Source organism: Rhinoraja longicauda, chromosome 12, assembly GCF_053455715.1.
Source record: "Rhinoraja longicauda isolate Sanriku21f chromosome 12, sRhiLon1.1, whole genome shotgun sequence".
NCBI lineage: Eukaryota > Metazoa > Chordata > Chondrichthyes > Rajiformes > Arhynchobatidae > Rhinoraja > Rhinoraja longicauda.
In genome coordinates, this window is record NC_135964.1 from 52,081,004 (window position 1) to 52,108,885 (window position 27,882).

Sequence of the window (27,882 nt, forward strand, 5' to 3'; positions counted from 1 at the left end):
GCACTCTTGTGCTTCCAAGTTACATGTTGTAGAGAGACACAAAGTGCTGGAGTAACTCAGCAGGTCAGGCAGCATCTCTGGAGAGGAGGAATAAGTGACCTTTCAGGTCAAGACCCTTCTTCAGACAGTTACACACTGACATCCACAAAGGCAGGGCTGAGTTTTGTCATTTGGGAACTTTATTTTCTCCAAGCTTGGAGAGTGCAGGTTGAGGAAGGAACTGCAGATGCTGGTTTATACTGAAGATAGACACAAAGTGCTGGGGTTTGCGGCAGGTACTGTTGCAACATTTAAGAAACGTTTGGACAGGAATGTGGATAGGACAGGGTTAGAAGGATATGGGCCAAACACAGGCAGGTGGGACTAGTATAGATGGGACATGTTGGTCGCTGTGGGCATGTTGGGCAGAAGGGCCTGTTTTGTGTGACTCCATGACTCTATGAGTAACTCAATGGGTCAGGCAGCAGCTCGAGAGAAAAAGAACAGGTGACGTTTCGGGTCGGAATCCTTCATCAGGCTGAAAGCTGAGGTGGGGAGAGGGGGAATAATCTGGAGGCGGGGAAAGGCCGGAGCAGGAGGAATCACAGAGGGGGAGCAGTGAGAGAGAGTGTTGCAAAACTCTCGTGGGAGCGAGGAAGAGAACTTCAAAGTAGGCGTACCTTGAGATAGAAACATAGAACATAGGTGCAGGAGTAGGCCATTCGACCCTGCACCGCCATTCAATATGATCATGGCTGATCATCTAAAATCAGTACTCTGTTCCTGCATTTTGATTTTGTAGTGGAGTAGACTAATTGCGTCGGAAGGTGTATACCGAAGGTAGACACAAAATGCTGGAGTATCTCAACGGGTCAGGCCTCTGGAGGAAAGGAATCGGTGACGTTTTGGGAGTCTGGAAACACAGCCGGGATTCACCAATAAGGTGGTCAGTTTAGTTTAGTTTAAATCAGAGACACAGCACGGTAACAGGCCCTTCGGCCCACCGAGTCCGCACCGACCAGCGATCCCCGCACACTAACATTATGCTACACACACTAGGGACAATTTAACATTTTTTATACTAAGCCAATTAGACTGACAAACCTGTACGTCTTTGGAGTGTGGGAGGAAACCGGTGATCCCGGAGAAAACCCACGCAGGTCACGGGGAGAACGTACAAACTCCATACAGACAGCACCCGTAGTCGGCATCGAACCCGGGTCCCCGGCGCTGCGAGGCAGCAACTCTACCGCTACGCCACCGTACGTACCGGCCTTGACTGAAGAGATCAAAATGATGACACAATATAACTACCTTGGGAAAAGAGGAAAATACTCCCCACAGTCTCATCAAGTCCCCTGGGATTCTACCGCTCACATTCACACCAGGGGCAATTTATAGCGGCCAATTAACCTATTGTTGACCCCATTACCTCTACATGGTATCAACTGACGTGTTGAACAAAGGACTCTAAACCAAGGTTTAGTTTAGTTTAGTGCAACTTAATCTTTATTAACACTTGAGTAACTTTAAACATGCATGCAAATATTGATTACTAATAAGTCAATGGGCGGCACGGTGGCGCAGCGGTACAGTTGCTGCTTTACAGCGAATGCAGCGCCTGAGACTCAGGTTCGATCCCGACTACGGGCGCCGTCTGTACGGAGTTTGTACGTTCTCCCCGTGACCTGCGTGGGTTTTCTCCGAGATCTTCGGTTTCCTCCCACACTCCAAAGACGTACAGGTATGTAGGTTAATTGACTGGGTAAATGTAAAAATTGTCCCTAGTGTGTGTAGGATAGTGTTAATGTGCGGGGATCGCTGGGCGGCACGGACTCGGTGGGCCGAAGGGCCTGTTTCCGCGCTGTATCTCTTAATCTAAAAATCTAAATCTAAATCTAATAACTTCTCATTTACTATACTATTTCAACTTAACACTTCTTAACCTAAATCACAAAGCTCATGACTTAGAGTCAGATATTACCCGTATGAATGAATTGGCCAGATTCACTCAGTTGGTTAGGGGGGGGTTTGTCTTCTCTGAGCTTCGAACTCAGGTCCCTCCTTCTTGCGATGGTTGTTCCCAGGTTGTCTCTGCCGATGTCTCGGACCACCCTTCTTTTATACTAATTTTCCTTCAATCTTCGAAAGGAAGCCTTTGTTCTAACCCAAGGATCTCTCATGGCTTTACAGTCAATCATTTCAAGCTGTCACTCCTCCAAGGGCTGAATAAACAAAACACGTCTTCATTTTTTATCAGGCTCGGGAGTTCTTAATTATGTTGCTTGTTCATACCTCCATCTCATTATAGACACATTTTGCAATATGTCCGCTCCAGGCACCTTATCTTCTCAAGGCCGCACTGCCTGGCCGTGAAGGTACCTTCATTCAGCTCTGCTCCCACCATATGTCAATGAAGTGGCCGTTTTCACAGTGCTCTTTTGTTCTCCTGACTCCAGAATTTCGCTCTGTCTGTCTCTAGCTAGTAGCATCCTTCCCAAAGCCTGTCGGGATACTTGACCTCCAGTCCCAGGATATACTACCAAACTGCACGGATTTGGGATGTGGGAGGAAACCATAGCAACATGTGATACAGCTGGGAGAGCTGCTGCATTACGCCACCAGAGACCTGGGTTCAATCCTCAACTTGGGTGCAATCCGTGTGGAGTTTGCACGTTCTCCCTCTGACCGCGTGGGTTTCCACCGGGATTTTCCGGGTTCTATCCTTCCCGCCTCCACCACCCCCAGCAGCATGTTCCAGGCATCTACCAACTAAAATACCTGCCCCCCCCCACATCTTGTTTAGATTCTCCACTCACCTTAAAACTATGCCCTCTAATTTTTGATATTTGCATCCTTTGAAAAAGGTTCTGACTTCTACCTTATCTATGCCTCTCATAATTTTATATACCTCTATCAGCAACCTCCGATGCTCCAGAGAAAACAATCCAAGCCTCGCCTACCTCTCCTTGTAGTTAATACCCCTAAATCAGGCACCATTCTAGTAAACCACCTCTACCCTTTCATAAGATATATAAGATTATTAAGGGATGGGACACGTTAGAGGCAGGAAACATGTTCCCAATGTTGGGGGAGTCCAGAACCAGGGGCCACAGTTTAAGAATAAGGGGTAGGCCATTTAGAACAGAGATGAGGAAAAACTTTTTCAGTCAGAGAGTTGTAAATCTGTGGACAATAGACAATAGACAATAGACCTTCGATTTGTACCAGCATCTGCACTTATTTTCTTACACTGTAAATCTGTGGAATTCACTGCCTCAGAAGGCAGTGGAGGCCAATTCTCTGAATGCATTCAAGAGAGAGCTAGATAGAGCTCTTAAGGATAGCGGAGTCAGGGGGTATGGGGAGAAGGCAGGAACAGGGTACTGATTGAGAATGATCAGCCATGATCACATTGAATGGTGGTGCTGGCTCGAAGGGCTGAACGGCCTACTCCTGCACATATTGTCTATAAGCCTCGACATCCTTGTTGTAATGGGGCGACCAGAACTGCACGCAATCTTCCAATTGTGGTCTAACTAGAGTCCTACAAAGTTTCATCATGACTTCCTGACCCTGACACCCAATGGAGAGATTATGTTGAATAATGTTAAATTAGCTCTGGAGAAGCAGCTTTACCAAATTCTAGCTTAGATGTATGAGGATGTTGCCGGACTCGAGGGCCTGAGCTATAGGGAGAAGTTGGGCAGGCGAGGATTTTATTCCTTGAAGCGCAGGAGGATGAGGGATGATCTTGCAGTGGGGTTGAGATCGGATAAACGCAGTCTTTTACCCAGAGTAGGGGATTCAAGTACAAGAGGACATAGGTTTGATATGAGGGGTAAAGATTTAATAGGAACCTGAGGGGCAATTTTTTTTACACAAAGGATGGTGGATATATGGAATGAGCCACCTGTGGAGGTAGTTGAGACAGATACTTTCACAACATGTAAAAGACATTTGGACAGGTACATGGATAGGATAAGGTTAAGAAGGATTTGGGCCAAACGCACACAGGTGTGACTAGTGTAGATGGGACATGTTGGTCAGCATAGGCAAGTTGGGCCTAAGGGTCTGTTTCCACGCTGTGTCACTCTATGACTCTGATAAAGCTGTATCATGAGTGGGGCGGCAGACGCCGGAGACCCGGGTTCGATCCTACTACGGGTGCTGTCTGTACAGAGTTTGTACGTTCTCTCCGTGCCTTGCCTGGGTTTTCTCCGGGTGTTGATGTTTCCACCCACACTCCAAAGACATACAGGTTTACAGGTTAATTGGCCTCTGAAATTACCCTTAGCGTACATGGAGAGGGTAGAGTCATAGAGTGATATAGAGTGGAAACGGGCCCTTCTTGCCCACACCGGCCAACATGTCCCAGCTACACTAGTCTCACCTGCCTGCGCTTGTTCCATATCCCTCCCAACCTGTACTATCCATGTACTATCCATGTACCAACAGCTGCTAACGACCTTCTGCCGCTGCACCATAGAGAGCATCCTAACGCATGGTATCCCTGTGTGGTATCTCAGCTGCACGGAGGCAGAGAGGAGAGCTCTTCAGCGGGTAGTCTATAGAGCTCAGAAGATTATCGGAACACAGCTACTAGCCTTGGAGGGCATCTACAACACACGATGCCTCAGAAAAGCCACCAGCATTCACAAAGACTCCCCACACCCCTGCAATAGTCTGTTCAAACTTCTACCATCGGGCAGACGCTACAAGGCCTTCTACGCCTGCACCTCCAGACTCAGGAACAGCTTCATCCCCAGGGCCATAGCTGCTATGAACCGGTCCTGCTGAGTTGGATGGTGACATCGCACAGCGAACCAGCACAGACCTACTTAAACTTTATTCTGTTTCAAAACTGTTTCTAATTTTGTTTCACTGGATCTAAATTTATACTGACTAGCTAATTAATTTATTGCATCGTATGGAAGTCGCATTCCCAATCTCGTTGCACCCTGTACAATGACAATAAAGATATATTGTATTGTATTGTACTTGTCTGTTTCTTAAACGTTGGGATAATCCCACCCTCAACTACCTCATCTGGCAGCTTGTTCCATACACCCTCCACCCTTTGTACGAAAAATTCCTATTAAATGTTTTCCCCTTCACCTTAAACCTATGTGCTCTGATCCTAGATTCCCCTACTCTGGGCAAAAGACTCTGTGCATCTACCCGATTTACTCCTCTCATGATTTTATACACCTCCATAAGATCACCCCTCATCCTCCTGCGCTCCAAGGAATAGAGACCCAACCTACTCAACCTCTCCCTATAGCTCACACCCTCTAGTCCTGGCAACATCCTCATAAATCTTCTCTGTACCCTTTGAAGCTTGACAATATTGGTCCTATAACATGGTGCCCATAACTGAACACGATATTCTAAATACGGTCTCACCAACGTCTTATACAACTGCAATATGATATCCCAACTTCTATACTCTGACTGATGAAGGCCAATGTGCCAAAAGCTTTTTTGACCACCTTAGGTATCTGCGACTCGACCCTCAAGGAACCATTAACCTGCACTCCTAGATCCCTCTGCTCTACAACACTACCCAGAGGCCCACCAATCACTGTTTCGGTCCTACCCTAGTTCGACGTCCCAAAATGCAACACCTCCCACTTCTATGTATTAAATTCCATCAACTATTCCTCCGCCCACCTGGCCAATCAATCAGGATCATGCTGCAATCTTTCACAACCATCTTTACTATCTGCAAAACCACCCACCTTTGTATTATCAGCAAACTTGCTAATCTTGCCCTGTAGGTTCTGATCCAAATCATTGATGTAGACAACAAACAGTAATGGGCCCAGCACAGAAACCTGAGGCTAGACAGTCAAAGGCATTAGTGCGTCCCAGTGGCGCAGCGTTAGAGTTGCTGCCTCACAGCGCCAGAGACCCAGGTTCGATCCTGACTACGGGTGCTGTCTGTACGGAGTTTGTACGTTGTCCCCGTGACCTGCGTGAGTTTTCTCTGGGATCTTCGGTTTCCTCCCACATTCCGAAGACGTAAAGATTTGTAAGTTAAATGGCTTTGTGAAATTGTAAATTATCCCTAGTGTTTGTAGGACAGAAACATGGAAAACATAGAAAAATAAGTGCTGCAGTAAGCCATTTGGCCCTTTGAGCCAGCAACGCCATTCAATATGATCACAGCTGATTATCTAAAATCAGTACCCCGTTCCTGCTTTTTCCCCATATCCCTTGATTCCGTTAGCCCTAAGAGCTAAATCTAACTCTCTCTTGAAAACATCCAGTAAATTGGCCTCCACTGCCTTCTGTGGCAGAGAATTCCACAGATTCACAACTCTCTGGGTGAAGAAGTTTTTCCTCCTCTCAGTCCTAAATGGCCTACCCCTTATTCTTAAACTGTGACCCCTGGTTCTGGACTCCGCTAACATCGGGAACATTTTTCCTGCATCTCGCCTGTCCAATCCTCTAAGAATTTTATATGTTTCTATGAGATCCACTCTCATTCTTCTAAATTCCAGTGAATGCAAGCCCAGTCGACCTATTCTTTCATCATATGTCAGTCCCGCCATGCCTGGATAGAGTTAGTGTGTGTGGTTCGCAGGTTGGCGTGGAGTCGATGGGCCAAAGGTCCAGTTTCCACCTTGTATCTCTACACTAAACTTAAAGGTGCACTCACCAAGCTTGGACACAATAAATAAACTTCCCAAATGACAAAACTCATCCCTGCCTTAATGCATGTCAACATGTAACTGTCTGAAAAAGTGTCTTGACCTGAAAGGTCACCGATTCCTCCTCTCCAGAGATACTGCCTGACCTGCTGAGTTACTCCAGCACTTTGTGTCTCTCTTCAACATGTAACTTGGCTGGGCAAGCACAGAGCTCGAGGGGTTAAGTTTCAGACAAACATTGAAACTGAAAGTAAGTGGAGTTATTTCCCGGAATCCACGTTCTCATTTCTGACCTGGCTCTGCACTGCTGGAGCAAGGCAGAATGGCGGCTGCAGGCTTGACGGAAGAGTTGACCTGTGCAGTGTGCCTGGGTTTGTACCAGGACCCTGTGGCACTGCCCTGCCAGCACAGTTTCTGTGCCAAATGTATCGGTGATTTCTGGGACCATTCAGTGACCAGGTTTGGGGTCAACTGTCCTCAATGTCGCAGAAACTTCAAGCCCAGGCCCAGCCTGGTGAAGAACCACACTCTGCAGAACATCGTGGAGATGTACAGCCAGTGCCAGCCCACTGCCCCTGCTGCCGGGCCCAGCCCCGTGATGTGTGAGTACTGTATCGACAGCCCATCCCCGGCTGTGAAGACGTGCCTCAAATGTGAAACCTCCTTCTGCTCCCACCATCTGCAGCCGCATCTGACCAAGCCGATCTACAAGGACCACGGGCTGATCGAGCCCATTGCCGACCTCACCACCAGGAAGTGCCCAACTCATAAGAAGGTCCTTGAGTTCTACTGCGAGCAGGACCAGGAGTGCGTGTGTATATCCTGCACTGTCATCGGGAAACACAAATCCCACTCTCTGCTGACTGTGGAGGAGGCAAAGGACAAAATCAAGGTGAGCAAAGTTCTTGAGGAGTTGGATCCCCCAGTAAATGGTCCACCAGGCTCATCCCCAGATCTGATGGGATTTTCATCATGTTTGGGAAGATTGCAAGGGTTGTCTGAGTTTGAAGAAGAGTTTGGTTGGGATTATCGTGTTGGAGGTCAAGCTACAGTCAATCAAGAAGACTCAGACATAGATGTCCTTGTCTCACCCCGGTCACTCCACCCTCCCCTCTCCCATCAGGCAAGCGGTACAGAAGTGTGAAAACGCACACCTCCAGATTCAGGGACAGTTTCTCCCCATCTGTCATCAGGCAACTGAACCACCCTATCACCAACTAGAGAGCGGTCCTGACTTCCCATCTACCTCATTGGAGACCCTCAGACTATCTTTAATTGGACATCATCTTGCACTAAACATTATTCCCTTTATCCTGTATCTGTCCACTGTGGACGGCTCGATTGTAATCATGCATAGTCTTTCCGCTAACTGGGTAGCATGCAACTAACTAACATAAACTAAACAAAATTAACTAAAATAAAAATTATCTAGATGCTCCAGGGATGAGTTCTGGGAGATGGCATCTGCCATGGCTCTGTTCTGCCAGTCGGTGAATTTAGTGGATCAAGGTTGTCTCGGAGACTGGAGGTGATGGGTGCCATGACCAGCCTCTTGAAGCACTTCATGATGCTGGATGTCAGAGCCACCGAGTGGTAATCAATGTATAAATGGTTATTGTGATTTTATTTGTGAAAAGCAACACTGGTTCACACTGAAGATAGACGCAAAACGTCTGACCAAGATGCCCCATCTAAGCTAGTTCCATTTGTCCACATTTGGTCCACATCCTTCTAAACCTTTCCTACTCATGTACCTGGCTAAGTTGTTATAGTACACAAGAACACAAGAACATAGGAGCAGGAGTAGGCCAACCGGCCCCTCGAGCCCGCTCCGCCATTCAATACGATCATGGCTGATCCTACCCCAACCCCCTTCCCATTATCGCCCTTCTTCCCACCCAAAAGAACCGTGTGATCTCCTGGGAGAGGCGAAAAACCGGATAAAAACCCAGGCCAATTTGGGGAAAAAATCCGGGAAATTCCTCTCCGACCCCAAGCTAGGCGATCAAAACTTGTCCAGATTACTCAGGTCTTACTATACTAACAATAGCTCATGTCCACTTCCCTGCCCGCTCCCCGTAACCCCTAATTCCCTTGTCTATTAAAAAACAATCTATATCCGTTTTAAATTTGTTTAACGTTCATGCTTCCACAGCTCCCTGACGCAGCGAATTCCACAGACTAACCACCCTCTGAGTGAAGAAGTTTCTCCTCATCTCAGTTTTAAAAGAGCCCCCTCTTATTCTAAGACTATGCCTCCTAGTTCTGGTCTCCCCGATCATCGGAGACATCTTTAGCGCATCCACCCGATCAAGGCCCCTCACGATCTTATACGTTTCAATAAGATCGCCTCTCATTCTTCTGAACTCCAATGAGAAAAGTCCCAACCTACTTAATCTTTCCTCATATGTCAACCCCCTCATCCCTGGAATTAACCGTGTAAACCTTCTCTGCACTGCCTCCAGAGCAAGTACATCCTTTCTTAAATATGGACACCAAAACTGCACACAGTATTCCAAATGCGGTCTTACCAATACTGTATACAGCTGCAGCAACACCTCCCTACTTTTATACTCTATCCCCCTGGCAATAAAGGCTAAGACTCCATTGGCCTTCCTAATCACTTGCTGCACCTGCATACTAACTTTTTGTGATTCCTGTACTAGTACCCCCTGGTCCCTTTGCGTTGTATTACCACGCAGCTCCTCCCCATTTAGAAAATAACTTTCTTTATGATTTTTTTTTCCAAAATGCATAACTTCACATTTATCAGTATTAAATTTCATCTGCCAAGTCGCTGCCCACTCTCCTAGCTTATCTATATCCTTTTGCAGGCTTTTTCTATCCTCCTCACTCCCTGCTTTACCTCCCATTTTTGTGTCATCTGCGAACTTGGATATATTACACTTGGTCCCCTCCTCTAAGTCATTTATATAAATTATAAACAGCTGGGGTCCCAGCACCGACCCCTGCGGAACCCCAATAGTCACCGATTGCCATCCCGAGTATGATCCATTTATCCCAACTCTCTGCTTCCTGTTTGAAAGCCAATCTTCTACCCATGCTAATATATTACCCCCAATCCCATGATTTTTTATCTTAAGTAATAGTCTTTTATGTGGCACCTTATCAAAAGCCTGTCTCAACTACCTCCACTGGTAGATCGTTCCATCCTCTGAGTGAAAATGTTGCCCCTCAGCTTCCGATTAAACCTTTCTCCTCTCACCTTAAACATATATTCACTAGTTCTTGATTCCTCTACACCGTACGTTCACCGTCACACTATCAATTCGATTCATGATTTTATAAATATCCAGAAGATCACCCGTCAGCCTCCTGCGCTCCAGGGAATAACGTCCTAGCCTGCCCAATCTCAGGCCCTCAAACCCTGGCAACATCCTCGTAAATCTTCCCTGCACTCTTTCCAGTTTAATATCATCTTTCCTATAGCAAAACTAGGTGACCAAAACTGAACAAAATACTTGAAAATGTGGCATCACTAACGTCTTGTATAACTGTAACAGAACTTAACCTTTATACTCAATACCCTGACTGAAGAAACTTTAATGTCCTTTTCTCTCAAGGCCATTTCTGTTGGAAACCCTTTTTGCTTTTCTTGAATTTTTTTCTGGCAATGCACTTGAGTTGAGTTTAGTTTATTTTCATGTTGACCGAGGTACAGTGAAAAGTTTTTGTTGCTTGTTAACCAGTCAGCGGAAAGACAATACATGATTGCAATCGAGCCGTCCAGTGTACAGATACATGATAAAGGGAATAACGTGAATAACATTTAGTGCAAAATAAAGTCCAGTAAAGTCCGATCAAAGATAGTCCGAGGGTCTCCAATGAGGTAGATAGTAGTTCAGGACTGCTCTCTGGTTGTGGTAGGATAGTTCAGTTGCCTGATAACAATTGGAAGAACCTGCCCCTGAATCTGGAGGTGTGTGTTTTCCACTGTAGCTGTTCACTGTACCTCAGTATGCGTGACAATGCCCTAAACTAAACTGTACATTTTCACAGATCTGTACCTTGTGCCTGATGGGAGAAGAGGGAGTGGCTGGGGTGCGACTTATTCTGGATTATGCTTCTGGCCTTGCCGAGGCAGCCTGAAGGGTAAATGGAGTCAATATATCTCCTGGTTCTTGCATCTCTTCCTGAAACATTTCCGTTGTTGTTCCAGGGGAAACTCCAGAGCGAGGTCAAGAATCTCCGTGAACATCAGAACGATTGCACAAGTAAACAGCAGAGCCTAAAGCAACAAGAAAATGAAATAAAGGTAAGAAACGTTACATGTAACTGCACTGGGAGAGGGCCTGTTTCATAACCAGGTGTCTACTGTATCCGCTTGAAATAGAGATGCCGATTCCCAATTTTCTCCATATGTGTTAGAAGGAACTGGAGATGATGTTTACACCATGCGGTTACTCAGCGGGTCAGGCAGCATCTCTGGAGAAAAGGAATAGGTGACCAATTGGTTTCTGAAGTATGGTCTCGACCTGAAAGGTCACCCATTCCTTCTCTCCAGAGACGCTGCCTGTCCCACTGAGGTACTCCAGCATTTTGTGTCTATCTCCATGATGAATCATGAGGTGTACAGTTCATTGGAGTGTGGACTGTGGGTGACTGAATTTCGTCCAATTTGGATGACAATAAAGCAATCTTGAATCTTGAATCTTGAATTTCCTCAATCCCCTGATCTTCAGTTTTTAGTTTGGTTTAAAGATACACCGTGGAAACTAGCCCTTTGGCCCACCAAGTCCACACCGACTAGCGATCTCCACACATTAACACCACTAGGGACAATTTAAATTGATACCAAGCCAATTAGCCTATAAACCTGTACGTCTTTGGAGTGTGGGAGGAAACCAAAGATCTCGGAGAAAACCCACGTGGTCACTGGGAGAACGTACAAACTCCGTACAGGCAGCACCCATAGTCGGGATCGAACCCAGGTCTCCAGCGCTGTAAGGCAGCAACTCTACCGACAGTGCAGTGGTAGAGTTGCTGCCTCACAGCGCCAGAGGCCCGGGTTCAATCCTGACAATGGGTGCTGTCTGTACGGAGTTTGTACGTTCTCCCTGTGAGTGCAATGGTTCTTTCCTGGTGCTCCGATTTCCTCCTCTACTCCAAAGATTTACGGGTTTGTAGGTTAATTGGCTTGGTATAAATGTAAATTGTCCCTAGTGTGTGCTAGGGTAGTGTTAGTGTGCGGGGATTGCTGGTCGGCACAGTCTCGGTGGGCAAAGGGCCTGTTTCCGCACTGTATCTCTAAACTAAACTTAACTAAACTAAACTGAAATGTTTGTGTTGGTTGAATTTTCAGAGGCACATCAAGGAAATGAGGGGAAAACTGTCGACTGAGTTTTCCGGATGGAGGAAGCAATTGGAAGAAGATGAGAAGACTGTACTGAAGATGATCGATGACGAGGAACACCGAGTGCTCAACCGGATCAAGAGCGAATCTGACTCGTTGGTAGAAAAGATTGATAAACTTCAACTAATAGAGAAGGAATCCCAAGACCAGAAGGATGCTCTCTCCTTTATCCAGGTACTGGTCCAGCCACTGGCAGTATTTTCCTCCCACATTCCAAATGCATATGGGTTTGTAGGTTAAATGGCTTGGTATAAATGTAAATTGTTCCTAGTGTAGGATAGTGTTAATGCATGGGGATCGCTGGTCGGCACAGACTCGGTGGGCCGAAGGGCCTGTTTCTACAATGTATCTCAAAACTAAACTAAAGTATTTAATCGTAGAGTCATCAAGCATTGAAACAGGTCATCAGGTCAATCAACTCATCAGGTCAACCAAGATGCCCCATGATAACAACAAAAACATTGACTCCCGCCTCCCTGTCGGCTTTCCACCATCTCTGGACCTTTCTACTTTCAACTGGATCATCATTAGATACAGGTGTTCCTTGGGGTGCAGGAGAACAAGGTGTGACCTTATGGAGCTATGGGCGGTATGGTGGGGCAACGGTAGAGTTGCTGCCTCACAGCGCCAGCAAACCTAGTTCAATCCTGAGTACGGGGGCTGTCTGAACGGAGTTTGTACGTTCGCCTGTGACCTGTGTGGGGTTTTTTTCTGGGCCCTCAGGTTTCCTCCCGTACTCCAAAGACGTGCAGGTTTGTAGGTTAATTTGGCTCCAGTAAAAATTGTAAATTGTCCCTGGTGTGTGGGATAGTACCAGTGTACTGGGTGATCGCTGGTCAGCATGGAGTCAGTGGGCTGAAGGGCCTGTAACTGCACTGTATCTCTAAAGTCTAAACTCTATATAAGGCCATGGGGAGTTAAATGATTACTGAAAATTGCCCTTGTCTCTGGAATTAATGCGCTACAATGCTGAGAACTATATTCTGCACTCTGTATCTTCCCCTTTGCTCTACCTATTGTATTTGAGTTTAACTTGATTTTATTTATGTATGGTATATCTGAGCTGTTTAGATAGCATGCAGAACATAGCTTTTCACTGTACCTCAGTACATGTGACAATAATAAACTTCAACCTGACCGTCGTGTGTAGCTATAAGTGGTGGAATCTGTGGGGAGTTGATGAGAATCTGGGGATAATAAAATGTACTTAGTGTAAATGAGTGCTTGGCAGTCAATGGGCTGAAGGACCTGCATAACTGATTCTTCACTGAAGCAAATGCACTCTTGGTTTAATTCATGAGATCATAAGATAGAAGCAGAATTGGGCCATTCAGCCCATCGAGACCATTCCGCCATTCGATCATGGCTGATCCATTTCCCCCCCCTCACCTCCATTCTCCTACCTTCTCCCCGTAACCTTGACGCCCTTACCAATCAAGAATCTATCAATCTCTGCTTTAAAAATACCCAATGACTTGGCCTCCACAGCCGTCTGTGGCAATTAATTCCTCAGATTCACCACCCTCTGACTAAAGAAATTCCTTCTCATCTCCTTTCTAAAGATACGTCCTTTTATTCTGAGGCTATGCCCTCTGGTCCTAGACTCTCCCGCTACTGGAAATATCCTCTGTACATCCACTCTATCGAGGCCTTTTATTATTCAGAAGGTTCGAATTGATATTTATTCTAAGGTTTATTGATTGGTACAGGTGTCAGGGGTTATGGCACGAAGGCAGGAGAATGGGGTTGAGAGGGAAAGATAGAACAGCCATGATTGAATGGCGGAGTAGACTTGTTGGTCTGAATGGCTTAATTCTGTCCCTGTGATCTATGAATTATATTTATTTAAATATGTATTGACTATTTTTTTCACTTTTATTGACAGGATGTGAAGAAGCTCCTTGGGAGGTAAGTCCTTAGTGAACAAGACTTGGTTCCATTGGGAATATACATTAAGTGGGAAAGGAATTCATGGAAGGAGACTGGTTGAAGCATAAAACCCTGTAGGCAGCATTGCTAACCTCCTTGACGAACTGGGTCTCTTCTTGAAAAGCTGTAGAGCGAGTAATAATAGGCTAACATTTAGGAAGATTTTTCCCAGGGTAGATGCATTGTAAAGGGCCATCCCTGACTAGATTGTTACTAGAAGAGATGATCCAAATGCATTTTGATTGTGAGTCAGAGTGTATCCTTATCCCACTATTCGGATAATTTTATTCTTCCTCTTAAGCCCATTGCTCCTCTAGGGAGCATAGGCCATTGACAAATGTCCTCCACCTCACTCGGTTGTTGGCGGTTCTTTCGAGATCTCCCCAGTTGACCCCACTCCCAGACGTTTCTGCCTGGGCACCTCTTCTCCAGCTGTTTCCGGGGTGACCTCTTTTCCTTTTTCCTTGGGGGTTCCATTTCAGGGCTTGCCGGGTGATGTTTGTTGCAGGTTTTCTGAGGGTGTGTCCAATCCAACTCCATTTTCTCCTTCGGATTTGCAAGTCAATGGGATCCTGGCTCGTTCTTTTTCACAGGTCCACATAGCTTACTTTGTCTCTCCACCAGAGGCAGGTGTTAATGAGTGTTTGCAGCCTGTTTGTTGTGTGTTTTCCATGTCGCTGATCCACACAGCAACACCTGCTTCACATTTGCGTTAAAGATGCGTATTTTGGTGTTGATTGAGATGTGTTTCGGTAACATTATGGGCGGCACAGGGTGGCGCAGTGGTAGAGTTGCTGCCTTACAGCACCAGAGACCAGGGTTCGATCGTGACTACGGGTGCTGTCTGTACGGAGTTTGTACGTTCTTCCCGTGACCTGCTTGGGTTTTCTCCGTGATCTTCAGTTTCCTCCCACTCCAAAGGCGTCCAGGTTTGTAAGTTAATTGGCTTGGTGTAAATGTAAAATTGTCCCTCGTGTGTGTGTGTAGGATAGTGTTAGTGTGCGTGGATCGCTAGTGGACTTGGTGGGCCGAAGGGCCTATTTCCGTGCTGTATCTCTAAACTAAACTAAAACCCATCATATCACTTCAACTCTCCCATGTAAATTGAACAAGATTTATTCCTGATTTGGGCAGATACAGGGATGGGAAGGGTTTAAAGTGATATCGGTCAAACTTGGGTAAATGGGACAAGCAGTGTCAACTTGGTCGGAATGGACATGGTGGGCCGAAGAGCCAGTTTCGATGCAGCTAACTCTATGATGTTGTGACTTTGAGAATTCGACACATTCACAACTCTCCGGGTGAAAAAGATTTTCCTCATCTCAGTCCTAAATGGCCTACCCCTTATTCTTATCCCGTGACCCTTGGTTCTGGACTCATTTTTCCTGCATCTAGCCTGTCCAATCTCTTAAGAATTTTATGTTTCTATAAGAACCCCTCTCATTTTTCTAAATTCCAATGAATACAAGCCCAGTCAACCCATTCTTTCATCATATGTCAGTCCCGCCCTCCCGGGAATTAACCTGGTGACCCTGCGCTGCACTTCCTCAATAGCAATAATGTCCTTCCTCAAATTAGGAGATGAAAACTGCACACAATACTCCAGGTGTAGTCTCACCAGGGTCCTGTACAACTGTAGTAGGACCTCCTTGCTCCTACGCACAATTTACAATAGCCAACTAACCCACAAACCTGTTTGTATTTGGGATGTGGGAGGAAACCAGGACACCTGGAGAAAACCCACGAGGTCACAGGGAGAATGCACAAACTCCGTACCGACAGCAGCCGTAGTCAGGATGGATCCCGGGGCTGTGATGCAGCAACTCTACCGCTGCACCACTGTGCCTCTCTTATGATTGCACAGTGACCTGGTACTAATTCAGAAGGTGAAAGATTTCAAACACCCTGATGCCTACCAGTTGTTTTGTGTCGGGTTGAAAAGTGTTCAGTATCTTACCTGACCTCACCAGGTCCAAATGACTATTGAAACCAATAGTGTAGGAAGGAACGTTCACTTTTTCGCTTGGGCAGCTTAGACCCCAGTGGTATGAACATTGACCTCTAACTTCAGGTGACCCTTGCTTTCCCTCTCTCCATCCCTCCCCCTTCCCGGTTCTCCTACTGGTCTGACTGCCCTTGATTGCATTTTATCTCTGTTTGGTTTGCTGTTACCTTCTCCCAGCTAACAATGATCTATTCTACATTTTCCTTGAACTGCATCCCCTTTGTCTCATTTTTGCACTTAAACACCCTTATCTCTTTGTCTCCCTCTCCCCTGATTCTCACTCTGATTCTCCTAAGGTCTCGACCTGAAACTTCACCCATTCCTTCTCTCGAGTTGCTGCCTGTCCCGCTGAGTTACTCCAGCATGTTGTGTCTATATTCAGTTTAAACTCGCATCTGCAGTTCCTTCCTACACAGGAGTTTATCTGTAGGCACTGATTAATGGAAGTAACAAATATGTACATTGTAAGCTCCCACTGTAAGCAATGTGGCCACAGCCAAATGATCTGAGTTGTTGGGTTTATGTGGAGATAAATATTGGCCAGGCCATTCGGAGAACTTCATTCCTCTTCAATACAGTGCCATGGAATCTTTCTTCAACTTCATATTCATCCCAGGGTGGCACAGTGGCACGCAGGTAGAGCTAATGTCTCACAGAGCCAGAGAACTGGGTTCGATCCTGACCTCGGGCGCTGTCTGTGTTGAGTTTGCATGTTCTCCCTATGCTGCTGTGGATTTCCTCCAAGTGCTCCGGTTTCCTCCCACATCCCAAAGACGTGTAGATTAATTGGCCTCCGTAAATTGCCGCTGGTGTATTGGGGCGGTTAATGGTCACTGTGGACTCAGTGAGTCTCTTGCCCAGAGTTGGGGAATCGAGAACCAGAGGATGTAGGTTTAAGGTGAGAAGGGAAAGATTTAATAGGAACCTGAGGGGTAACTTTTTCACACAAAGGGTGGTGGGTCAAGTCAAGTCAAGTCAATTTTATTTGTATAGCACATTTAAAAACAACCCACGTTGACCAAAGTGCTGTACATTTGATTAGGTTCCAATAGGAAAAAAAATGAAAACATACAGTAGCACGCAAACAGTTCACAGCGCCTCCTCAATGAGCCTCAAACGCTAGGGAGTAGAAATATGTTTTGAGCCTGGACTTAAAGGAGTCGATGGAGGGGGCAGTTCTGATCGGGAGAGGGATGCTGTTCCACAGTCTAGGAGCTGCAACCGCAAAAGCGCGGTCACCCCTGAGTTTAAGCCTAGACCGTGGGATAGTGAATAGCCCCAAGTCGGCCGATCTGAGGGACCTGGAGTTAGAGAGGGGGGTTAGAAGATTTTTGATGTAGGGGGGGGAGTGTCCATTTAGGGCTTTATACGTGAATAGGAGGAGCTTGAAGTTGATTCTGTACCGTACAGGCAGCCAGTGGAGAGAGGCCAGAATCGGGGTGATGTGGTCCCTTTTACGGGTACCCGTCAGGAGTCTCGCTGCGGCGTTTTGGACCAGTTGCAGGCGGGACAGGGAAGATTGGCTGATCCCAGTGTATAGGGAGTTGCAGTAGTCTAGGCGGGAGGAAATGAAAGCGTGAATGATTTTTTCTGTGTCGTCGAATTTGAGGAAAGGTTTGATTTTAGCTATATGGAACGAGCTGCCGGTGGAGGTAATTGAGGCAGGGACTATCCCAACATTTGAGAAACATTTAGGCAGGTACATGTGAGAGTCATTGGGGAGTTACTCTAGTGCTGCGCCACCGTGCTGCCCCAGTCCAGTATTTTGTGTCTACCCCCATGTTAAACCTGGATCATGGAGGTGTGCAGATCATTCCCTCAATCCCCCGATCTCTCACATTGGACTCTACATTGGAGGGATATGGGCCAAACGCAAGCAGGTGGGACTAGTGTAGATGGGACATGTTGGTCGGTGTGGGTAAGTTGAGCATGAGCAGCATCTGTGGAGGCAAGGAGACAGGACCAAGACTGTCAGGGGGAGATGGCCAGTGTAGAAAGATGATGGGGAGGGGTGCAGCAGGTGCTGAGCTGATTCGTGGAAACACGAGAGTCATAGTCATAGAGTGACACAGCGTGGAAACAGGCCCTTCGGCCCAACTTGACCACATCGACCAACATGCCCCATCTACCTTAGTCCCACCTGCCTGTGTGTCAAGTCAAGTCAAGTCAAGTCAATTTTATTTGTATAGCACATTTAAAAACAACCCACGTTGACCAAAGTGCTGTACATCTGATTAGGTACTAAGGAAAAAATGAAACATACAGTAGCACACCAACATAACAGCACATACAAAACAGTTCACAGCGCCTCCTCAATGAGCCTCAAACGCTAGGGAGTAGAAATAGGTTTTGAGCCTGGACTTAAAGGAGTCGATGGAGGGGGCAGTTCTGATGGGGAGAGGGATGCTGTTCCACAGTCTAGGAGCTGCAACCGCAAAAGCACGGTCACCCCTGAGCTTAAGCCTAGACCGCGGTATAGTGAGTAGCCCCAAGTCGGCCGACCTGAGGGACCTGGAGTTAGAGAGGTGGGTTAGAAGATTTTTGATGTAGGGAGGGGAATGTCCATTTAGGGCTTTATATGTGAATAGGAGGAGCTTGAAGTTGATTCTGTACCGTACAGGGAGCCAGTGGAGAGAGGCCAGAAACGGCGTGATGTGGTCCCTTTTACGGGTACCCGTCAGGAGTCTCGCTGCGGCGTTTTGGACCTGTTGCAGGCGGGACAGGGAAGATTGGCTGATCCCAGTGTATAGGGAGTTGCAGTAGTCTAGGCGGGAGGAAATGAAAGCGTGAATGATTTTTTCAGTGTCGTCGAATTGGAGAAAAGGTTTGATTTTAGCTATGGTACGAAGTTGGAAGAAGCTGGCTTTTACCACAGCGTTGACTTGCTTGTCAAATTTTAATGCAGAGTCAAATATCACGCCGAGGTTTTTGACATGCGGTTTGACTAGGCAGGATAGGCTTCCAAGACTGCCTGTTATCGATTTGATGGAGTCGGGGGGCGAATAGGATGACCTCAGACTTGCTCTCGTTTAATTGGAGGAAGTTCTGTGCCATCCAACATTTTATGTCCTCAAGGCAGTGTAAGAGGCTGTTTAAATTTGACTGGTTGTTGGGTTTCAGGGGGAGGTAAAGCTGAGTGTCATCGGCATAGCAGTGGAAAGAAATGCTGTGCCTTTGAATGATTTGGCCAAGGGGGAACGTATAGAGAGAAGAGAATGGGGCCTAGGATGGAGCCTTGTGGAACTCCGCAGGAGAGGCTAGCTGGAGAAGAGGAATAACTGCCTATGTTGATGGCGAAACTCCTATCTTTGAGGTAGGAAACGAACCAGCTCAGGGCAGTGCCATCAATGCCATCCGCGTACCGGAGACGGTCAATAAGGATGGTGTGGTCCACTGTATCGAACGCTGCGCTGAGGTCGAGAAGGCGCAGGATTGTCGATGCTGGTGTCGATGGCGAGAAGCAGGTCGTTGTGTACCTTCAACAAGGCAGACTCTGTACTGTGGTGGGCTCTGAAACCTGACTGGAAACTTTCCAGGATGTGTGGCCCATATCCCTCTTAACATTTTCTTTCCATGTACCCATCCAAGTATAGACCAGTTAGCCTTAAATCAGTTGTGGGAAGATGCTTGAGTTGATTGTTAAAGATCTAATAGCAGTGCATTTGGAAAGCAGTGACAGGATCGGTCCAAGTCAGCATGGATTTATGAAGGGGAAATTATGCTTAACTAATCTTCTGGAATTTTTTGAGGCTGTAACATGTAGAATGGATAAGGGAGAGCCAGTGGATGTGGTTTGTCTGGATTTTTAAAAAGCCTTTGACAAGGTCCCACACAAGAGATTTGTGTGCAAAATTAGCGCACATGGTTGGGTATTGCATCTACAGTTTCTGAACCTACGAATAAAGTCCTCGCCTGCTCAACCTCCCGATATATCTCAGGTCCTCGCAACATTCTCCTAAATCTTCTCTGCTCTCTCTCCCCGCACGTACGTGCAGCGGCTCAGCACTCCTCGAGCCCGCGCTCCTAAATTAGTATTCTTTGTTTATTTATTATTGAGTGCCACGTATGCATACGTTAACATATCATACAACCGACACGAACTACTAAACATCGCTTCGATGCACTGTGGCTGTGTTTTTAGTAACGCGACTTTTGGACACAACATTCTGCCAGAGCTCGTCAGACCACCGGGGTCTCCGTGGATTACTGTCAAGCCCGGAAAGTGACAAAGGCGACGCAGAGAGGGAACAAAAGTGAGGCTGCCGAGCTGGGATACATTCGAGGCTAGGAAAAGACCCGCACAAACCTCCACTGCCAAGTCTTTTCATCACGAATGCAAGATCACTTGCCAACAAAATGGAAGAGCTGGAACTTATCACATCTACACAGAAAAACATACAGGACTGCTGCGTTATGATCATTACGGAAACATGGCTCAACCCGACGATCCCGGAGGGGGCTATCAGGCTAGCAGGCCGCGCAGCTCACCGCTACAACAGGAACAGAGATTCCGGTAAGAGCAGGGGAAGAGAAATTTGTGTATACACGAACAACAACTGGTGCACAAATGTGAAGGTCATTGATAACCACTGCTCTCCGGACTTGGAATATTAATCAATAAAACGTCGCCCTTTCTATATGCCATGAGAATTCACAGTTGCCATAATCACAGCTGTATACTTACCACCAGATGCCATTAGCAAACAACAGAGCGCCCAGACTGACGGAGTTTTTATAATAGCAGGTGATTTCAACCAAGCAAAACTAAAGACTGCCCTCCCGAAATTTTATCAACATGTGCAGTGCCCCACAAGAGGAAAAATCACGCGACCATGTTTATAGTAACATTGAACAAGGATATAAAGCATCACCTCTCCCCCATCTGGGCCAGTCTGACCACATCTTGTTTTTAACTCCAGCATACAGACCTTATCAACACGGTCAAACCAGCTGCTGGAGACATACAAGTGTGGCATGAGGGAGCTTCTGAGCAACTGCAGGACTGCTTTAACTGCACTGACTGAGAGTTGCTTGAGGATGAGGACATTGACACCGACACTTCCACTGTACAGTTTTACATAAAAAGCTCTCTAGACAATGTCACTACCACAAAACACATCTGTATCGTTCCCAATAACAAACCATGGATGATCAAAGACGTCCAGCTCCTGCTAAAAGACCGCAACATGGCTTTCCGGTCCGGTAGTACAGAGCTGTATAGCGCGGCCAGGTCCGACCTGAAGAGGGGCATTAGAGATGCCAAAGCAGCCTACAAGCAAAGGATTGAGAGCCACTTCCACACGTCAGCCCCCCGTCGTGTATGGCAATGTATACGGCACATCACCAATTACAATAACATCAACCCATCCACCAGCAGCAGTGCCTCACTGGTGGAGCAGCTCAACCATTTCTTTGGCCACCATGAGGTGGAGAGAACAGAGACTGTCATGCCCACTGCTCCAGCTCCAGCTTCAGCTTCCAACGGCCAGACACATCACAGACTGCTGTCACACGCACATTCTGGAATATCCACATACGGAAAGCAGCTGGTCCGGACGGAGTTCCAGGACGAGTTCTCAGAGACTGCGCTGCTGAGTTAGCTGACGTGTTCACAAACATCTTCAATCCATCCCTGGCACAGTGCATTGTCCCCACATCAGACCTCCCAACCCTTCCGAATTTGGCGGAAAGTTTCCGCTTTCTTATTTCATTTCCGCCATTCCGATTTCGCCTCACATTTTTCCGCAAAACATACGCCTCGCCGCTCGCCTTGCCCCGCCTCGCTGCTGGTCTCACCTCGCTGCTATACTCGCCTCGCCGCTGACCCGGCCTCGCTTGCCGTTGTACTCGCCTCGCCGCTGACCTGGCCTCGCCTCGCCACTGTACTCGCCTCGCCTCGCTGCTGACCCGGCCTCGCCGCAGTACTCGCCTCGCCTCACCTCTGGCCCGGCCTCGCCGCTAGCCTCGCCTCACCTTGCCGCTAGTTTCACCTCGCTGCTCGCCCAGCCTCACCTTGTCGCTGGCCTGGCTTCACCTCGCCTCTCGCCGCTGATACCAACCCACAACACCAACACAATCATTAAATTTGCAGACGACACGACAGTGGCGGGGCTGATCACTGAGGGCGATGAGTCAGCTCACAGGGAGAAGGTACAGAGGCTAACAGGCTGGTCCTCAGAAAACATCTTGGCACTCAACACCAAACAAACAAAAGAGCTCATCATCGACTTCAGAAAGAAGCAGGGTGACCATAAACGGAGAAAGAGTGGATAGAGTCTCCAGTTTCAGGTTCCTGGGCACCCACATCTCAGAAGATCTCATGTGGTCAACCAACATGTAGAATTCTCTGCCTCAGAAGGCAGTGGAGGCCAGTTCTCTGAATGCTTTCATGAGAGAGCTAGATAGAGCTCTTAAGGATAGCGGAGTCAGGGGGTATGGGGAGAAGGCAGGAACGGGGCAGCGCCTAACGGCAGCGGCTGACTAGCAGTCTGTCCGTCTTTTTTTTGTTGAGTGTCGGTGTTGGGATGATTTTTATATATATTTTTTTGGTTGTGTATGTGTGGGAGGGGGTGGTGGTGTGTGGGGGGTGGGTGTGGGTGGGTGGGTGTGGGGAACTTTTCTCTTCCTCACGGCGCGGGGTGCGGCTCGGCTGCGGGGCCTAACATCCCCCGGTGCGGCTCGGCCGCTGGACTTTACATCCCGGTGCGGCTTGGCCGCTGGACTTTACATCCCGGTGCGGCTTGGCCGCTGGACTTACATCGCCCGGTGCAGCTCGGCTGCGGGGCTTAACACCGCCCGGTGCAACTCGGCTGCGGGACTTTACATCGCCCGGTGCAGCTCGGCTGCGGGGCTTAACACCGCCCGGTGCAGCTCGGCTGCGGGGCTTAACATCGCCCGGTGCAACTCGGCTGCGGGACTTTACATCGCCCGGTGCAGCTCGGCTGCGGGGCTTAACACCGCCCAGTGCAGCTCGGCTGCGGGGCTTAACACCGCCCGGTGCAACTCGGCTGCGGGACTTAACACCGCCCGGTGCGGCTCGGCTGCGGGACTTTTCACCGCTGGTGCGGCTCGGCTGCGGGACTTAGCTGCGCAAGGCTTGGTCGCGGGCCTTTCATCGCCCGGTTCGGCCGCGAGACGTTTCAGCGCCCGGTGCGGGGACTGTGCGGGTCGGTCGGGGACGAGCTGTCTGTCCGTGGGCGTGGGGAAGAGAGGGGAAGTTTTGTTGCCTCCATCACAGTGAGGGGGTGTTTGGAGTCACTGTGATGGACGTTTGTGTTGGGGCTATGTGTCTTGTGTTCTTTTTTTTTTCTTCTATGACTGCTATGTAGTTTCGTTCGGTACTTCGGTACCGAACGACAAATAAAGCTCTGTTATACCTGTTATACCTGTTATACTGATTGAGAATGATCAGCCATGATCACATTGAATGGTGGTGCTAGCTCGAAGGGCCGAATGGCCTACTCCTGCACCTATTGTCTATTGTCGGTAACATAAATTCTCTGGTTAAGAAGGCACAACAGCGGCTTCACTTCCTAAGAACCGTCCGGAAAGTCAACCTGCCACAACAGCTGCTAGTGTCCTTCTACCGACCGCTGCTCCATTGAGAGTGTCCTGACACATGGGAGTGTCCAGACCCGGTGTGGTGTGGCAACAGTTCTGTGGCTGACAAGAAGGTTCTGCAGAGTCATCTACACAGCCCTGAAGATCGTCAACACACATCTGCCTGCCCTGGAAGACATCTATAGCTCCAGTTGCCTGTGGAAGGCATCCTGCATCCGAAAGGACCCATCTCACACTGCCCATCACTTGTTTGCCCTTCTGTCCTCAGGAAAGCGTTACAGGTCCAACAAAGCGGACACCACAAGACTAACAAACAGTTTCTACCCTAAGGCCATCTCCACACTGAACTCCGCACTGAAAGCACACTACTTATACAATATTTATATTGTACAATACCTACCTCTGTGCAATACTGATGTATTCATTTATAATATTTATTTTTATAATACTATTCTGTGCAGTATCTTACATTCTAACAATGACCTTCTGAATGCAATATCTTGTATTCTGATCAGGGTGCATATGTAGGCATAATGTGTGAATCTGTGTGTATGTGTCACAGTGTGTGCATGTGAGCATATGGTTTTTATTTTTCTTACTCTTTGACTGTTATTTTTTTATCTTGTACATTTCAGTTCCACTCAGACAGTGTGCCTGAATTTCGTTGTACGCACCACTACAATGACAATAAAGTAATAAATCAAATCAAATTAAATCAAATCAAATTAAATTTTAGCAGCAAGGTTGATAACTGAGAGTCAGAAATTTAAAATTAATGTGATGAAAGGTTTACAGCAAGTTAAATCTTTGATTTCTGTAACCCACTGCCTGGAAAAGTTTTTATATTTATTCTAACTAACTCTTTTCATTATTTTTATTATTTTAGGTGCACCATCTCTGGGTACAACAGAGTTTTTCCCCAATATGGCGCTGTGAATCCAAGTCAAATCCAATCTGATGATGCTTATGCTGATTGGGCTGCTGCTGATTATGATGATGCTAATCCTGATTATGATGATGATAATCCTGATTATGATGATGCCAATGCTGATTATGATGATGACAATGCTGATTATGATGATGCTAATCGTGATTATGATGATGCTAATGCTGATTATGATGATGCCAATGCTGATTATGATGATGACAATGCTGATTATGATGATGCTAATCCTGATTATGATGATGCCAATGCTGATTATGACGATGCTAATGCTGATTATGATGCCAATGCTGATTATGATGATGCTAATGCTGATTATGATTATGCTAATGCTGATTATGATGATGCTAATGCTGATTATGATGCCAATGCTGATTATGATGATGACAATGCTGATTATGATGATGCTAATCGTGATTATGATGATGCTAATGCTGATTATGATGATGCCAATGCTGATTATGATGATGCTAATTCTGATTATGATGATGCCAATGCTGATTATGATGATGCTAATGCTGATTATGATGATGCCAATGCTGATTATGATGATGCCAATGATGATTATGATGATGCTGATTATGATGATGCCAATGATGATTATGATGATGCTGATGCAGATTATGATAATGCTGATGCTGATTATAATGATGCTGATGATAATGATGCCGATGATGGTGATGCAGATGATGGAGATGCAGATGAAGCGGATGCGGTGGTTGATGCTGACGATATTTTATTGCCGCATGCACCTAGGTACAGTGAAATTCTTTGTTTTTGCATACAAATTGCGCAAAAGAGTTGCCACAAAGTTACGTGGGAGGAAATTCAAGATCTCGGAGAAAACCCACGCAGGTCAAGGGGAGAACGGACAAACTCCGTACAGACAGCATCTGTAGTCGGGATCGAACGCACGTCTTTGGCGCTGAAAGCACTGTAAGGCAGCAACTCTAGCGCTGCACCACCGTGCCACCCAAAATTGTGATTATTTGAAGCTTCTGAATGGAAACTTGTGGGCGGCCACGGTGGCGCGGCGGTAGAATTGCTGCCTTACAGCGCTTGCATCGCCGGGGACCCGGGTTCGATGTTGACTATGGGTGCTGTCTGTACGGAGTTTGTATGTTCTCCCCGTAACCGGATGGGTTTTCTCCGAGAACTATGGTTTCTTCCCACACTCCAAAGATGTACAGGTATGTATGTTAATTGGCTTGGTGTATGTGTAAATTGTCCCTAGTGTGTGTAGGATAGTGTTAATGTGCGGGGTGATTGTAGGTCGGCGCGTACTCAGTGGGCCGAAGGGCCTGTGTCCGTGCTGTCTCTCTAAACTAAACTAAACTAAACTATAACCACTGTTCACTCTTTCATTATAGAAACACCATGTCTCAGGATATCCGCGTGGACCTGTCCACCATCATGTCTTCTATCCAAATGAAGATGAACGAATATCAAAAGTACCAGAAAAGCATCCTGGAAACTATCGAAGAAAAATCTCGTCAGTTACTCGTGCAACCTTTGCTGACCATCGCCTCTACCTGGGAAGTCTCAGTTTCCTGATGCATTTAATGGTGCCTCCTCTGCCTTTGCGTGGGGAGTATTGCAGCTTTTGTCAGGGAGTAGTTCAGGTTTGCAGTACAAATCTTACCAGACGAGTGAAGAGAGAGAGAAAAAAATAGACACTGAGTGCTGGGGCAACTCGGCGGGTCAGGCAGCATCTCTGGAAAACATGGATATGTGACGTTTCACAGAGTGCTGGAGTAACTCAGCGGGTCAGGCAGCATCTCTGGAGAACATGGATAGGTGACGTTTCACAGAGTGCTGGAGTAACTCAGCGGGTCAGGCAGCATCTCTGGAGAACATGGATAGGTGACGTTTCACAGAGTGCTGGAGTAACTCAGCGGGTCAGGCAGCATCTCTGGAGAACATGGATAGGTGACTTTCTGTGTCCCGACCTCAAACAAACAGACACACATGGGCACGCTCAAAAACACACACACACAAGCACACGCAGTCACACGCACACACAGGCGCACGCACACACACACAGGACAAAGTACAACGCCGAGCAGCTCGCTTTGTATGTAATGACTACAAGCGCAAATCAAGCGTGAATAATATGCTGACTTCTCTCGGATGGGATACCCTAGAGCTCTGCAGAATCAGGCTAAGACTTATTGCAATTTACAAGGAAATTCACAAAATTACGCCATCAAATCTTCCGTCATCCCAGGGCACCAACCGCCATAAAACAAGACAAAATACCGGTCCCTACTCAACTCGCTAAATTTCAATAAACTTTGTTACCAATATTCCCTTTACCCGAGGACGATAAGGAAATGGAATATGTTACCACCCAACACACACGTGCTGTTCCTGATGTTAAGTAATAAGGGGAATAAACAACTAGATCTCCTCAACTTGGTCAAAAAGGCCGACTTCAAAATATAATCACGGCTCCACTCACTCCGACCTGCGCGAGACAACCACTTATGAGGTGTTTGCGCAGTAATCAACCAGAACCAGCTTTCTCCCCTAGCCTCCCCCCACCCCCGCTACAATCAGTCTAAAGAAGGATCCCGACCCGAAATGTCACCTATCCATGTTTTCCAGAGATGCTGCCTGACCCGCTGAGTTACTCCAGCACTCTGTGTTGTTTTCTGTAGACCAGCATGTTTAGTTCCTTTATGTCTCTGGTGAAGGGAGACATTTAGTGTCACTCAGTGCTGGTTTTAATCTCAATGCACCACCTCGTGCTGCCATCCTTCAGTTGAGCAGTGTGGACCTGCAATGGGGATGGGAGGACCACCCCATGTGTAACTCTGCACACCTTCTTCTTGCCCAGTGTTTCAGTTCAGTTCAGTTCAGTACATGATTACAATCGAGCCATTTACAGTGTATACATACATGATAAGGATATAACGTTTAGTGCAAGATAAAGCCAGCAAAATCCGATCAAGGATCAGGGGGGCAGGCCACAAAATGCTGGAGTAACTCAGCAGGTCAGGCAGCATCTCAGGATAGAAGGAATGGGTGACGTTTCAGGTCGAGACCCTTCTTCAGACTGATGTCAGGGGGGCAGGCTCTCTCGCTGCTCCCCCTCTGTGATTTCTCCTGCTCTACGCATACATATATACATATATATATATATATATATATATATATACAGAATATGTAAACAAAGTACTCTAAACAATATAATAAATGGAAAAAAGTACTATATATATTTAAGTACTATGGAGATTTGCACCAACTGGGTGCACATCTCTGCTGCGGGCGTGGCAAACCCTGTTGGATGGAAACCTCCCATGGGGGCCCGGCCACCCTCCCCCAACTGATGATCCTGCAGGCCCGGCCACCCGTGGACCTGTTGCCGGGCGGGGAGCGTCCCCCGGGGCTGTGGCAAAACTGTGCTGCGGGCGGTCCTGTCTCGTCCCTGTTT

The 27,882-nt window shown here is 47.1% G+C and overlaps 1 protein-coding gene across 1 annotated transcript; it reads left to right on the forward strand.

Annotated features, from left to right (window-relative positions):
- Window positions 1-6,923: 6,923 nt before the first annotated feature.
- On the forward strand, window positions 6,924-27,633 carry LOC144598610 (uncharacterized). Its single transcript, XM_078408811.1, has 6 exons — window positions 6,924-7,527; window positions 10,816-10,911; window positions 11,959-12,183; window positions 13,895-13,917; window positions 24,390-25,202; window positions 25,817-27,633. The coding sequence occupies exons 1-6, from the start codon at window positions 6,958-6,960 to the stop codon at window positions 25,998-26,000; spliced, it is 1,911 nt and encodes a 636-aa protein (XP_078264937.1). The 5' UTR covers window positions 6,924-6,957; the 3' UTR covers window positions 26,001-27,633.
- Window positions 27,634-27,882: the final 249 nt, after the last annotated feature.

What these genes read in the sequence shown, in the direction of transcription:
- LOC144598610 (XM_078408811.1), top strand. Translation starts at nt 6,958, where the DNA reads ATGGCGGCTGCAGGCTTGACGGAAGAGTTGACCTGTGCAGTGTGCCTG. An exon ending in AGGCAAAGGACAAAATCAAG is followed by an intron (nt 7,528 to 10,815) that starts GTGAGCAAAGTT and finishes TTGTTGTTCCAG; the next exon opens with GGGAAACTCCAGAGCGAGGT. An exon ending in ATGCTCTCTCCTTTATCCAG is followed by an intron (nt 12,184 to 13,894) that starts GTACTGGTCCAG and finishes TTTTATTGACAG; the next exon opens with GATGTGAAGAAGCTCCTTGG.